At 34.0% G+C, this 16,523-nt stretch overlaps 1 protein-coding gene across 1 annotated transcript in view; it reads left to right on the top strand.

Annotated features, from left to right (window-relative positions):
• Positions 1–451: 451 nt before the first annotated feature.
• The window catches only part of LOC114335466 (transketolase-like protein 2), a 54,781-nt gene continuing 38,709 nt past the window's right edge, over positions 452–16,523 (top strand). The window contains exon 1 of the mRNA XM_050657911.1: positions 452–755. Within this exon, the coding sequence (XP_050513868.1) occupies positions 661–755 (95 nt within the window). The 5' untranslated portion in view covers positions 452–660. The remainder of the gene's footprint in view (positions 756–16,523) is intronic.

Below are 16,523 nucleotides of genomic sequence, written 5' to 3'. Positions count from 1 at the left end.
TATTTCGCACCTCTGGTAATGTGGCCTAAATATTCCAGCTTTCTTGTTTTGATATTCTTTATGACGCAATCCTTTTGTAGCTTTCTTAACAGTTCTTCATTTGTAACTCGTTGGATCCTTGGTATTTTCAAAATCCTTCTATAGCACCACATCTCAAATGCTTTGGACAACTCTACACAACTAAATAGAATAAAAATTAGAACTCCACTTGACCTTACCATTTAGAAAATAAGATTGTATTTAAAAACAACTGAAAAAGAATTATTGTGCACATCAAGACAATATAAACAATTTCCGAGCGTCGAATAAGCAACCTGTTGCCCAGGAAAAGATAAATAGGTGAACGCCAATGGTTAGAATAGATGGAGAATAAAATAATTGTTCATTCATGCAGTTTCTGTTCTGGAGTTCTCTGTTGCGTAAGAACACAAAGTAAATTCATCCAATTTCTTCATTCTGCCAGTAGTTTCATCGAATTCAAGTGGTCGCTTATCTAAAGATAACCTTTTATTAGTTAGTTGTCTTGATTTTACCATTTCACCGATAAAATAACCGATTATCACGCTACAAGTTCCGACACTGATAAGGTGTATTTAAGTGAATGTTCTTCGAATATTCCACCAGTTTAGTAGTGCCGAGTGTCGACGTGACTGACTAAAAATGGCGGGAACAGCAACAGATTTGCAAACTTTGAAGGACCTGGCTACACGCATCAGGATACATAGCGTGGAATCCACTACACTTGCAGGTTCCGGGTGAGCATTACTGTTTTTTTAATATCTGTAGATCAACAGAAAAAAAACCGAAACCGGCAAATTAACACATTTTTTAACATTGAAGGACGTGACAAGGCAGATACCGGTACCGGTGTAGAGATGTAACCGTTATTTCTACGGCTACGTTTTTATGTGTACTGTAAAAAATGTGGTCGTAGGTCTTTAACCAATCAATGCATGTGGTTACATAATTTGTAATTATAAGTGTCAAACTTCAATATGGCTCTGGCGCTGGTTATGTAATTGGGGAATAGGGGAATAGTGTGTATGACATTGACTGACCTAGTAACCGGCAAATTCCATAATGATCAGGCATAAAAATGTTTTGTGACAGACAATAATTAGTACTGTTGCTCTTTTTTATAATACCAGGAACGCGTTTGCCTTCAATTTTTTCTTTTATAATCGGCTAGCGAAATAAAATATGACCGCGCTAGTGATTATCATTTAGATTAAAAATAAGTATGTGAAAGTAGTGAAAGCAAATGCATTGTCATCATGGATGCTGATGTATGCAGCGTTAGTCGATTCTTTTATACATATTACATTTTTGCTATACTAAAGTGTATATTTATAATACAATCGGTTTTATGGCGTTATACGCCTTTCCTTTTCTAATCGCCACTCGTTTCTATTTCTATTGTGGCGGTCTTCGTCTCTTAAATTTCATTACAATATCGCCTTGGACATGTCCTTCATCCATGTGGTTGCTGGACTTATACCTTATCTATGGTTGCTGGTCTTTCTCGTTTTCGTTTTTTTGTGAGGGTCCATTCTAACACTTTTTTGGGGATTCTTCTTTCCTCCACTCGTCTTACTAATGACGGGCTTAGCACTGTCTAGATATTGCCTTTCGAGGGCATGTCTGTATGATCTTTCTATTCCCATTTGTTGACTAATGACGTCGTTTCTTATGTGTTCTGTGTTCTAAAAGTTCTGTGTTTTTAGTCTAGATCTTCTTGCTGACCTCCTCCAAAAACCCATCTCAGTGGCTAGTAATTTAACGTTGTACTTACTTCTTGGTTAATTGCCAGACTTCAGCACCATAGGTTAATGTGCTTTTAATATTGTGTTGTAAATTCGTTTTTTAATTTTTGTTTTTGTACTTTTTTGCCACAGTACCGAATTCAGGGCTCCTATCACCTGTCCGTTTAAGTACTATCCTGTTTTAATATCTTCTTCGTTTCGTCCTGTACTTGCTAGTCTTTTCCGAGGTACCTATACATATTCATTGCTGCTTGCAATTGTCTCCTATTCCAGATTCAGGTTCTGCTTTCCTTCCCTTACTACGCATAGATATTATGTTTTTACGTATTTACTTCCAGACCCCATTTTCTAGAAGTATTCTTCTATTATTTGCCTTGCCATTTATTCAAAATCATTATGTTATTCCAGATCTTTAACTAATCTCCTTCTGTAAGTACCATCAACTATTGCCTTCATCTTAGCTAATTACTTCCATCAGTTGTGCTGGTGTTCAGCCAAATTCGTAGATCATCATCATGATCAGCCTCTCTCGATGCACTGCTGGACATAGGCCTCCCCTGTTTGTCTATAGGAGACAATTCAAAACTACTTCCTTCCTTTGAGAAATAATTTCCCATCCTCAAAGTTCACTTATTATCTTTTTAGAAATCCTAAAATTTTTTCACCGGTCATCTAAAGATAATTGTTTTCTGTTCATATCCATAGGTACTAACATCTGATCTTTCCATGATCTCAAAGACTTAAAAACTATTATTACAGATAATAAACCCGTTATCAGTGTCCTATATTTTCTTAACCTGAGTCATTTAGATACAAATAAAGACAAAAACATGGCTGACCGCTATGTGCACGGACGGAAAACCGCAAATTACAGATTGAGGTGTAATAAATAGAATTTTGACTAATAGGTAGGTATTTGGAGACATTGTTGAAAAATATTTATAAACTTTAACACTCTTTATTTTCCCCATTACGAAAGTTGTGTATCTCCTGGGCAGCTCTAAAATGTGTTCTCATAAATAAAAAACGAGTCATTTTTTGATGTTAGAAGTATCTTGTTTGTTTTCTTCTTCTTTTTCTTTACGTGCCATCTCCGCGACGAAGGTTGAATCATCATTGCTATTCTCACTTTTGACACTACAGCCCGAAAGAGTTCAGTTAAGCTGCATCCAAACCATTCTCTGAGATTTCTCAGCCAGGACATTTTTCTCCTATCAATGCTGCGCCTTCCTTGAATCTTTCCCTGCATACTTAATTTTAGGAGTTCATATCTGTCACCACGTGTTATATGATCCAAGTATATTGATGTTTTCTTATTTTGATGGAATCCAGTATCTCCCTGCTATTCTGTATTCTCCTTAGTACTTCCTCATTGGTTATTCTGTCTGTCCAGGAGATTCTCAGCATTATTTGATACGTCCACATCTCAAATGCTTCCAATAAGTTTGTATTTGCATTTTAATGTATGTTTTCATTTGCACATAATTCTAATGACTATATAAGCCAAATATTTGACCGTCTTTTGAAGTTCAAAAATCTACCGCTACTATGAACTGGATTTAAATTCTTCAACGATGACACTCTCCTTCTTCCCATACTCCTCCCTCCTCTTATTTTTCCCTATTATCATTATAGACCATTCCTATGGCTGCATGCTGCTAGCATTAGCGTTCCCCTTCTTTTATTTCTCTAATAAATTTTCATTTATTCGGATTTGTTATTACAGACTTACTCTTCAAGTTCTTGCTCATTTTGTGTCCTTCTTAACTGACGTCTACCAATTGGAGCTTGGGTATCATCATCACTGTCTTTATTCCATCTACCGCTACTCTGAACAGTTCTATTGAACTGCATTTAAATTCTTCAACGATGACACTCTCCTTCTTCCCACACTCCTCCTTCCTCTTATCTTTTCCGTATTATCGTTATTGACCATTCCTATGGCTGTCCCTTCATTACGTGTCCCAGATATTGTAACTTTCTTATTTTTATCGTGTTTATTATTTCGTATTCTTTACCAGTTTCTCATAATACTTCCGTTTTCGTTTTCTTCTGTGTCCATACGCTATTCTAAGCATCCTCCTGTAACACCACATTTCAAAGGACTGTAGCTTATTTATGTGTTCCTGTGTCATAAATATGTGTGGTGTTAATGCTTTCTGGTCCCAATTAATTAAAACTCAGTTTATTCGATCACATTATATTTAAATCGAACTCTCGGTGATTCAACCATAAGTTATTTACCATAAAGACGCGACCTATCATAACCGTGAATACTTGCTAAATACAGCAATAATCATAATATCTTTCTCTCGCCTGAGTTAATTTTTATATACACCTTTAAATAATAACAAACATGACAATCCAATGTTACTCGCGGTTATTGAATCCAAGAACAGATACTACATCGAGTAATGACTTTGAATTAGTTTTAAACATATTAGTCCAGTCGGGTTAGACGAATAACAGGCCTAACCTTGCATTAGGAGCTGCCCCAAATTTTATTTTTTTAATCTTTAGGGAGGGTCAATAGTAGTGTAAATTTAAAATCTCGACTGAATTCCGCCGTTGCGTTAGCCGCCATCTTGATTTTAAACGAGAACCGTTTTTGCTCAATATCTCCGCCATTTTCAACTTTTCGACAAAAAGTATAACAACCAAAATTGTTTAAAATGTGATTTTCTATCATTTCTACTGTTACAATTTTTTCGTGCCGTCGATAGTTTCCGAGCTATGGCGGAAAATAGTGACTAGAGTTGGTTAGAGCAAAATTATTGAATTATCTCGTTTATTGTTAGTTTTACGACAAAAATGTTTCTATATAAAAATAGAGAGAATTAAATTCTACACAATTTTAATCTCTTTGATTTTTTTGCTAAATTTAATATTTAAGGTAGTACGTATGCGATAATGCCGCGAGCGTAAGACCTGATTGATTTTGTAGCAATTGTTTTTGTTAAATATCTACGCCATTTTCAACTAAAATTGTTCCAAATATGATTTCCTACAATTTCTTTTTAACAATTTTTTTCATGCGGTTAATATTTTCCGAGTTAAGTGGGATAATAGTAAAAAGTGGTGGGGGGAGCATAATTACTGTATTGGATCTTGTTTCCGAGCTGTCCCAAATTTTATAATTCTATCCTTTAGGGGAGATCAATAGTAGTGTAAATTTAAAATCTCGACTGAATTCCGCGGTTGCATTAGCCGCCATATTGATTTTAAAGGAGAACCGTTGTTGCTTAATATCTCCGCCATTTTCAACTTTTCGACTAAAACGATAGGAACTAAAATTGTTGGAAACGCAATTTCCTACAATTTATTTTCCACCATTTTTTTATGTGATCAATATTCCCCGAGTTAAGGGGGAAAATATTGGAAGCGGGGGGAAGCATAATTATTGAATTGTCTCATTTATTATTAACTTTACGACATAATTGTACATAAACAAAAATAAAGAGAATTATATTTTATACAATTTTTGCAACTTCCAATGAAAAACCAACCAAACTAAGTACATAAAAGACATAAATAATAACGCAAGTTATTAACTAATTTAAGTAAGTTCACTTAATTTTATTAACTAGTGGGTTTTATTGGTTGAATTTGTCTGTCGATAATTAAGTTTCATGTCAGCTAACATATTTTAATATTTCAACAATTTTTTTTTAAATTTTGGGCCCCGTTGGGGGAATTTTCCCATCGCCCTCTCCCCTTCTTAGACCCGCCACTGGTTCTCCCGAAAAATTGTAGTAAATCGTAATTGCAACAATTTCAGTCCTTACACTTTTTGTCAAAAAGTTGAAAACGGCGGAGATATTGAACAAAAACAATTGCTATAAAATCAATCGGGTCTTACGCTCGCGCCTTTATCGCATACGTACTACCTTAAATATTGATTTTATCAAAAAAATGAAACAGATCAAAATTGTACAAAACTTAATACTCTTCATTTTTGTATGGATTAAAATTTGTTGTAAAACTAATAATAAACGAGATAATTCAATAAATCAATAATTATGCTCTAACTGTCACTATTTTTTAACTCGGAAAATATGGACCGCACGAAAAAAATTGTAATAAACGAAATTATAGAATATCGCATTTTCAACAATTTCAGTCAGTATAGTTTTTGTCGAAAAGTTGAAAATGGCGGAGATATTGAGCAAAAACGGTTCTTGTTTAAAATCAAGATGGCGGCTAACGCAACGGTCAAATTCAGTCGAGATCTTAAATTTATACTACTATTGACACCCTCTCAAGATTAGAAAAATAAAATTTGGGGCAGCTCGTAATGCAAGGTCAAATGCTATCCCGACTGGGCTATATGTTATACATAATGCCCTATTTTATAATACACCTGCATCAGTGTTCAGCTTTCAAGTCCATATTATTGTAGTATCGAAAAAACAACATCTCAGAGCTCTTACTCTCAGTTCCAATCTAAGGTCTTTATTGCAGAAAATTGTTTTCACTGTTATTGTATATTTAGTCTTTTTTATATTCATTTTTAGTCCATATTTTTCACAGAAACTTCTATTCTTGTTCAGTAGTAGTTGGAGTTGTTCAGCAGAACTTGCCATAATCACGATATCATCTGCATATATTATGTTGTTATTATACAGGGTGTAACAAAAATACAGGTCATAAATTTAATCACATATTCTGGGACCAAAAATAATTCGATTGAACCTAACTTACGTTAGTACAAATGTGCACATAAAAAAAGTTACATCCCTTTGAAGTTACAAAATGAAAATTGATTTTTTCCAATATATCGAAAACTATTTTTATTGTTTTTTTATTAAAAATAGACATGTGGCATTATTATGGTAGTAGCATCTTAAGAGAAAATTATAGTGAAATTTGGACACCCCATAAAATTTTTATGGGGGTTTTGTTCCTTTAAACCCCCCCAACTTTTGTGTACGCTCCAATTAAATTATTATTGTAGTACCATTAGTTAAACACATTGTTTTCAATACTTTTTTTCCTCTTAGTACTTTTTCGAAAAGTCAGTTTTTATCGAGATATTTCGAATATTTGTCATATCCACCACATATTTATTTGTATATGGTTAAGTACGATTATGGAGACTTGGTAATAATATGAAAATTTATTTATGATTTACATTTTTAGGCATATTTTGAACCATATTAAAAACGAAGCCACATCTCGATAAAAGGTGCCTTTTCGAAAAAATACAAAGAGGCAAAAAAGTTTTAAAAACACTGTTTAACTAATGGTACCGCAGTAATATTTTAATTGAAACGTACACGAACATTTGGGGGGTTAAAAGAACAAATCCCCCATAAAATTTTTATGTAAACATATTGAAAAATAAGCCTCAACTCGATGAAAACTGCCTTATCGAAAAAATATTAAGAGGCAAAAAAGTTTTAGTAATATTGATTTTAACTAATGGTACCACAATAATAATTTAATTGAGACGTACACAAAAGTTTGGGGGGGTTTAAGGGAATAAAATCCCCATAAAATTTTTATGGGGTGCACAAATTTTACTATAATTTTTCTTTAGGATGTTTCTGCCATAAGAATGCCACATGTCCATTTTCAATAAAAAATCTCCAATAGTTTTCGATATATTCAAAAAAATCGATTTTCATTTTGTAACTTCAAAGGGCTGTAACTTTTTTTATGTGCATATTTGTACTAAGGTAAGGTTCATTCGGACTATTTTTGGTCCCAGAATAATATGTGATCTAATTTATGACCTGTATTTTTGTTACACCCTGTATAGTTCTTCCGGTGATTATTATTCCTTCACTTTCAGAGAGTATTTAGTCTTCAAAAATGGATTCACTATATACATTGAATAGTAATGGAGACAATACATCTCTGCCAAACTCCTCATCTGATTTCAATTTATGAACTGGGTTTGTTATCTATTACAATTTGTACTCTTTGATTCCAGTAAATATTTGTTATTATTCTTAAATCTCTTTTGTCTACGTTTTTGTCGGTGCCGGTTTATCCACTGGGCGCTTGGGGCGGGCGCCCAGGGGCCCGGGCTCCGGAGGGGCCCGTACCTTTTAGTTATAAAAAAATAAAATCGCTAAATAATCTACATATTTTCCGAAAATAATCTCATACACTTTCTTCTTCTTAAGGTGCCTATCCGTTCCGGATGTTGGCGACCAGCATGGCTATCCTAACTTTGCTTGCTGCTATTCTGAATAGTCCGGTTGTCGATGTATTAAACCACTTTCTCAGGTTTTGAAGCCAAGATATTCTTCTTCTCCCTGGTCCTCTCTTTCTTACAATCTCATACACAGATACGCTAATACACTGCAAACGCCTATGCTCTCTTGTTACATCGCTTCACGTCTATACACAGTGGCCTAGCCTAGCCCCATAGGGGCCGGTGTCAATGGTTATGGCGGGGCCCTTTTCCAAAAACTACAGAAAGTTGTCAGATTTAGCCATGTCTCGAATTGTATCCAAAATAATCGCTTAAACGGAGTTTTTTAGTTTCTGACACAATTGTTTCCCTAACTGCAGTGCCTTCCAAGTAAACTAATAATTTCATTTTGAATTGTGGGGCTTAAATAGTAATTTATCTCACTTTTGGGCTTTAAAATAAGTTATTTTAAAATAGAATTATAATTTGATATTAAACGAAAGACAAAAATAAATATACATAAATCTAATTTATAGATAAAGAATAGATTATACCCGAAAATGCCAATACCCAAACAATAGGTACAGCTGGTTCCTAAAAAAACTGATATGACTCTAAGTAAGATTTGATTATTTTGAGCAGTGTATTTGATTGGTCTGACATTATATTATATTTATTATTACCGACAAATAATAAAATAAACAAACAAACAACAAACAGCTGACTTCATAAATTGTAATAGGTCTAAATTTTTATATTATTTTGAATTCCTGCATTTTATAAAGATTATATAAATGATAGTTTTTACATAAATTAGAATAAAATATATTTTTACTAAATAGAATATTAAAGCCGCCATTTTTGAGGTTGAACAGAATAAGTTATCGGACAAATTTTAAGATTTGGCAGTGACAGTGACAGTATGTAAATAATATATACAGCAGGAAAAATGAAAGAATACCCATGAACGAATATAATAAAACACGCTGTATTTTTCTGTCACCGTGTCACACAAAAAATTGGCCAGTGCAAGTACATGTAATAATTATTATTACATGTACTTGAGCTGGGCAATTTTCTTTGTGACACGGCGACAGGAAAATACAGCGTGTTTTATATGTTCGTTCATTGGTATTCTTTCATTTTTCGGACTGTAAGTATTTATCCTTCAAAATACACTGCTCAATTTTCTACAAAATACACTTTAAGAGTCGTATCAGTTTTTTTAGGAACCAGCTGTACAAACCATTTCAAATATTGAAAAGTACAGTGATTGCAAAAACTGTAATTTGGCATTATACAGTGGCCACACACAGCCAACGGTAAATGGACAATTAGCTAAACAAAGAAACTCTGTTATAACAGCGAGGGGTGGCAGATAGATATTATACCTACATAATACAATAAATATCATTTATAATATATTATAGATAAAGAATACATTACACGAAAATGCCAACACCGAAACAATACATATTACTGTTTCAAAACGACCTAATAGTGAAATTGTAGAATATTTTGTTCAATTTTTTTAAATGGATTTTTGTCAGACACGGAAGAACACACTAATACACACTATTATAGAGATCATGCAGACGAATCAGGTGTTTCTCTCGGTCGATATTTTAAATAGTTAATGTATAGTCAGTGTTTACAGTATAGTTTACAAGATAGTGTTTAGAATTGAAAGAAAAGCACGACACAAAGAAGATTTTAATTTCCATTCACCCATATTTTCCATTCTTTCCTGTTTTCTGCCATTATTTTCAATTCCACGAGTGATTTTTCTTTAAATTTTTCCGCATCTACTACTTGCTATATCCATTTTTGTCTTGTTCTGCCTCTTTTTCTTTTTACGGTGTTCTTTGCTTCGTAGACTTATTTTGTAATTCTGTTGGGCTGTATCCGCATTAAATGCCCATACCAGTTCATTTGTCTCTTTGTTAGTTTATTCATTATTGGTTCTTGGTTGGCCATTCTCCCAATAGTCTCGTTGCTTAATCTATCCCATTTTGTCTTTACAACTATTCTTTTTAAATGTCTCATCTCCATTGTATTTATCTTGCTCTTATGTTTTTACAGAATTGTTCAGTTTTAACTTGCACAGAGCACAGTCGGTATCACTATTGTGTTATATATTTTTATTTTTGTGTCTCTTGTAAGTTCTCTTTGTCCCAGTATTAGGGCTAACGCATAGTATAACTTGTTACTTGTTCGATTTCTTTGCTCTATTTGTTATTTCATTTGCATAGTTAATGCATCTGTTTTCTTGTTAAAAAACTGACAACGAATAGCAATGAAGGGGCCCCTAAACCTCCAGCGCCCAGGGCCCGAAGTTAGGTTAAACCGGCACTGTTGTGTCAAATGTTTTTTCAAAATCAACGTTTATTTAGGGATATTGCAAAAGGTGAAGAATAACCATTGTTTCGGTATGTGTCCTCTTTTTAATATTGTATTAAACCACATACTGTGTACTGCAATATTCATCATTCATGCATTTTAAGCTTTCTACTAGAATCTGGTCTGGACCTACTGCTTCACCATTTTTGCTGTTTTGTAATTCAATTTTAATTTCCTCTTTTTATATTTTTAAAACCACACCGTTTTCTACTTGCATCTGTTCTGTTCTTTTGTCTTTGAACAAGTCTTTGAGGTGTATTCTGTCCCATCTCTTTACTTTTTTGTTATTATTTAAAACTAATTTCACATTTGTATCTTGTATCTTTCAATATTCCCGGTTTTTCGTTTTCATTTTGTAATTAATACATCTGGACCATTCGAAGTTTGTTTGTCATACCAAACTATGGTTTTAAATTTTAAATGTTTAAAATGTTTATTACATTTCACTTTTTCAATGTTTTATATTCGTTTCCTATATTATATTTATTAGTCTCTCATTTCACCGTCGTATATTTTGCTCCATCTCTAGATAGGTCGAGATATCTGGTCGTTATTTTTACCCTTGTCAAAAAATAAATAATAATATGTAATGAATGGAACAGTTTGTTGATGTTGATGGAACATTTATACAAAGATTATAACGTAGTATCTCTATGAGAAACACTATTTACTAAATATAGACTATTTTCCAGTTTCCAGCAATCATTTCTGAAAACATAAAAGATTTGTTTATTTAAGTATTCCTATTTATGGAACTTTTCCCGAATTTTCCAATTTTAATTATTGATTAGTCCTTGGTACTAAACTAGATCTCGTTTCTGTTGTTTAACTTATCTTATTTTTAATAACCCAGAACAACATTCGTAATTACAATAATTGACTATTGATTTAAACCATCTCTATATTCAGATAACGAAATAGAATGCGAATCTAACTACTCTATACATGCATTTAATTTTCAGGGTCAAACCTTTTTTTAGTTAACTATAGCAGGCTAATACATTTTTTATGTTGTCTATGAACGGTGTATCCATTTATTTAACTGGTTGACTATGTTTCGTCAGTTCCCTTGTTAAAAACCGGATTTTGTAAATTGTAAACTCACTGGCATGAATTTATACGTTGACCCTATATGTCATTGACGAACACAATACCACTGTCGGAGCATTGGCGTGGTTGGAGAAATTCTCTAAGTCGAAATGAGGTTCGATAATAAAAAAATATCAGTAAAAAGTATTTCTGTGCTATAATTAATATAACAACTGATGTCTCAGTGTTCTATATAATTTTCTTTTGCAATTGGAATTTAATCTGTTAGCTAGTTGAGTTGAATTGTATTTTTTCTTTTATTGTTTAATGCTGTGTCTCCTTCTCTTCTTCTTCGTCTTTTTCCCATTATATGTTAGCCTTTTTCCTCCTCAACTGCACTCTATTCTCCCACTCACCTCTGAGGTCTCTATCTATCATAGCATTTCCTATGTGCGTTTTCCATATCGTAGCTGGTCTTCCTCTCCATCTTCTTCCCAGCGGGTCCCATTCTAATATTCTTTTCGGCGACCTGTGCTCTGGCATTCTTTGTACATGTCCATACCACTGCAGGGCTCTGTTTTCCCCTTTTTGTAATTGAGTATTCTACTTTCATTCTGTTCCATATTTTCTATGTTCTTATTCTATTCTCTTTGGTGATTTGTAGACATCTTCTCATAAAGACCAGTTCAACTGTTCTTGATTTTATTTCGTATTGATATTGTCATTGGCCATGCTTCCGCTCCATTTAGGGCAATATTCATTACTATGCTCTGAACGATCTTTTTTTTTTTTTTCTTTTCTCTGGTTAGAGTGTTGTTCCATATTACTCCGTGAAGTGCTTTAGTGCAGGGCCGGACTGGCTCATGAAAAAGGCGCCAACCCAAATTCTAAAAAAGGCGCCAACCTAATCTTTAAACAAAGGCGCCAACCTAATCTCTAAACAAAGGCGCCAGACCCCCTCGTAAGTTTTTGCATCAAACTTTTTATGCAAAAGTAAATCAATATTCCTTGTTAATTTTTTTAAGTTTAATTTTAATTTAAAACCATTATATAATTGACTACTTTTATTGGGAGTATGTAGTAAATTATATGAAGATGAGACAAAAATATAGCTTTAGTTTCCCAGTATCCCTTTTATTCTGTTACACTCTTTGGTAGGCACTCTCTGGAGACTCACAAACAAATTTTTGAAAAGTTGAGTAATTTTTCAACTACTTTTACAGAAGGACCTAATGGATCCAAAAACATTTAACAAAAATCATGATGATCGGTGTTCAACAGAATCTTTTTGAATTTTTTCAAATTTTTAGATCGCTTTAAAACTCCATATAATATAAGAGTAAACCTCGATAAAAAATCCACAACCACATGGTGTCAGGTAATCCGTGACTAAGTTGTGGATGGTTTAGTAAAAGGCAATTCGGGCATAGTAAAACCGACTGCAAGGTAGAAAACAGGGCGGACTCCTGCTACAAATGTGGCAAGGGGGCACCAGGCACGAGAGTGACTAGTCCGTTTGGTAAAGAGTCCGGTCACAGATCTGACAGCTTACAGTGCCGGAGTAAAAAAACTGATCCCGGAAAAGCGGAGCCTCAAGAGAGACCCTGCCACAAGTGACGAGGAAAGAGTGGATAAAAGCACCTAGGACCAGGAATCAGACATCGTACGGGTAAGTCAGTTAGAGAGATAAAAACTATCTAATACGAAGTTCCTTCAAATAAATGTGGGAAGGACGAGGGCAGCTTACGACGTTGCAGAGGCACTTTCACGAAGGGAAGGTTATGACTTGATCCTATTTCAGGAGCCATATGTAAAGTTGGTCTCTCGACAAAGAATCATTAAAGATAGGAGCTCTGATGGGAGAGAGAAAAACCTATCAGAATGGATCTACGCCGTGAGGCTTACTGTGCTAAATGACGGTAATGCACCTAGGTTCGTGAGGGGTAATAGTAAATCGTTTGTGGACATCTCACTGATTTCAACGTTACTTCTAAACAGGGTCATAAGCTAGACTGTTTTGGAAGAAGAATCGCTCAGCTTACATAAGTATGTGATTATTGAAATAACGAGCAAAAGGAAGAAACAGAAAGATAGAGATATCGATCTAAAGAGATTTTTAAATGAGGAGGTGGATACTTTTGGCTTGATTGGTTCGAGATGCGAGGATGTAAGTTGATCGAGGGTCTGAGTACGGCACCGAAGTTGGCTTGTGTAAAGTCAAATGGGATGTATGAAAGGAACCAACCATACTGGTGAAATGAGCGGCATGGATATCTGAGGACAAATTGTATGAGAGTAAGAAGGGAGTGCAAGAGGTTAATAAGAGTGCAAACAGGAGATTTGTAAGAGCGAATGAACGAGCGCAGAAAACTGCACATGTACATTAATTTAATGCCAATGCAACGGTGGCATTAAACAGCAACAACGGAGATTGATACCTAAATGCGCCCAAATCATAAAAATGGTCTTCGAGGGCGCCGCGCGTTGCATCTAGTCTATTAACATAAAACCCGGAAGCCTTTTTCGAGCTATGTGTTCTAGCATTTGATTATCTGATACCTGACACGAATTGAATTTTGTTGTAGCCAATTGCTTCATTATGTAGGAGGGCGCAATAATCCTATATGTATAATGCAATTATGGAGCGCAGAAAACTGCACTCATATAGTTTAGGCCAATATTGTGAGATGTAACATTCTTATATTATTATAGAAATAGCGGATATTGATACCTACGAAAGACGCCTGAATTGCAAAAATGGTCTTCTAGGGAGCCGATCATCGCATCTAAGCTATTTGATTATTTGATACCTAATACAAGTAAGTTGACAAGTTGTATTTTGTTCGTTGTCTGGCTTCATTATTTAGAATTCTGAGGCACAACAATCCTATATGTATAATTTAGTTATGGAGCGCAAAAAACTACACCTATATACCTACAAAGATGTAAAACTGTTTATATCAGGTATCAGATAATCAATTAGCTTAGATGTGACGCGCAGTGCCCTCGAAAAGCATTTTTACAGCAGAAACAGCAGAAATTGATACCTACGAAAGGCGCATCTCAGCTATTTATTATAATAGAATCAGCGGAAATTGATACCTATGAAAGGCGCCCGAATCGTAGATAAAAATTATCTTCGAGGGCGCTGCGCGTCGCATCTAAGCTATTTATTATAATAGAAACAGCTAAAACTGATACCTACGAAAGGCGCCCGAATCGTAAAAATTGTCTTCGAGGGCGCCGCTCGTTTCATTCAAGCTATTTATTATAATAGAAACAGCTGAAATTGATACTGGCTTCTTTATGAAGGTTTCTGTTGCGCCCTAGGCGCTAAACGGCGAAATCAGAAACAAGTAAAACATTTTTTAGGGGAATGGTAGCTGCATCATATTTGTGTAAAGGTTCAAAAAAATTTTTTCCGGCGTTTATTTTTTATGGATGAATACTAACGAAGGCAAAAGGCGCACCGGCCCGAGGGCCGGCGGGCCAGTCCGGGCCTGCTTTAGTGGCTTGTTTTCCCCGTGCAATTTGCATTTCTATAATATTTCTTACAAGTACCATATCGGCTTATCATTAACCCTAAATACTTAAAAGTCTTACAAATCTTATCAGTCTCTTCTTCTTAACTTAAGTTCAAATCTTAAGCCTCGGATCCAATATGGAAGCATTCGGTATTACACATATTTATCTTTATTCCACATAGCTCATATTCTTCCTTTAATTTCTTTGTAATATACTTATTCCATGTCCTCCCTGTCTTGTACAAAAATGACTTTGTCATCTAGGAAAAGTAGTGAATGTAATATATTTCTTGTACTGGTATGCCCATTTTTCCCCTAGGGCTTGTCTCCTCGGATTTTGCTTATATTTTCTTATATTATGTTGATTGAAAAAAAAAACACATTTTTATTGTGTCTTCGGCTTACATACTGCAGTAATCAATATTAATGACAATTTTTAGAACAAGTTTTAAATTTAAAACTCTCTACATTGTTTTTCTATGGTTAAAAATAAAATAATTGGTTTGAAAGGTTAAATTTAATTACAGATATAACTATCCATATATATACATAACTACTATACAAATATGTTGTTTACGCCAAATTATACAGTGCGCTGGAATAAGTGTTACCCCCCTTATTAACTTATTTATTTTTAGCACGTAAGCAAAACTCTCAGACAAGTCGATTTTTAAAATAATCATAGTATATTATAGCATCCATGTTTCGAACTTTACGCGATTCGTCTTCAGGTGACAGGCACAACTTTGATTTTTTTTAAATGGGAAAGTACATCATGTGACACCTCATTTAAAAGCTTTTGAAATACTGATTACAAAAATGTATAATACTTTTTTTCCTTTTTAAGGACGTAGGCGCAAAATTTCGTTGGAATTATTTTTAAACGTACATATTTTCCTATTTTTTTTTTCGAATCCTGAGAAAACTAATAATTATTTTTGAAAAATTTAAACGCAGAATGAAAGATTACATTATTACGGAGAGCTGAAAGTCCCTTAGAATAAACAAAAAGTTTCTTTTGAATGATATATTTGAAATTAAAAATCAGACTAAATTTTCTCTTTTTTTCACCCTTGTGACATATTAAAATAATCATTATAGAAGTTCTCAGGGACTTTCGACCCTCTATAACACGGAAATATTTCATTCTGCGCTTAAATTTTTCAAAAATAAAATCCATAAGGAAAAAATTTCCCGTAACTGGCTGTATACCATTAATTACAAAAATTGAAGAAAGACTTCTGTGTAAAATGTATATTTATTAAAACCCCAATAAAGGGCTACATTAAAAGAAAGAACGTTTTCGCTCTAAAGAGAGCATCATCAGTGTTCTAAGCAAGCTCTACATGCTAACCTTTAAGGGTTTTAACCTATGTATTTTTGGTGGCTTAGCATGTAGAGCTTGCTTAGAACACTGATGATGCTCTCTTTAGAGCGAAAACGTTCTGTCTTTTAATGTAGCCCTTTATTGGGGTTTTAATAAATATACCTTTTACACCGAAGTCTTTCTTCAATTTTTCAAAAATACTTATTAGTTTTCTCAGGATTCGAAAAAAATTAATGCGTTTAAAAATAATTCGATTGAAATTTTGCGCCAACGCTCTTAAAAAGTATTAAAGTATTATACATTTTTGTAATCAGTATTTCAAAAGCTATTAAATGAGG

The sequence above is a fragment of the Diabrotica virgifera genome, chromosome 8 (genome assembly GCF_917563875.1).
Source record: "Diabrotica virgifera virgifera chromosome 8, PGI_DIABVI_V3a".
NCBI lineage: Eukaryota > Metazoa > Arthropoda > Insecta > Coleoptera > Chrysomelidae > Diabrotica > Diabrotica virgifera.
Note: the sequence above shows the minus strand (reverse complement) of the source record. Positions and strands in the feature narration are given on the sequence as shown.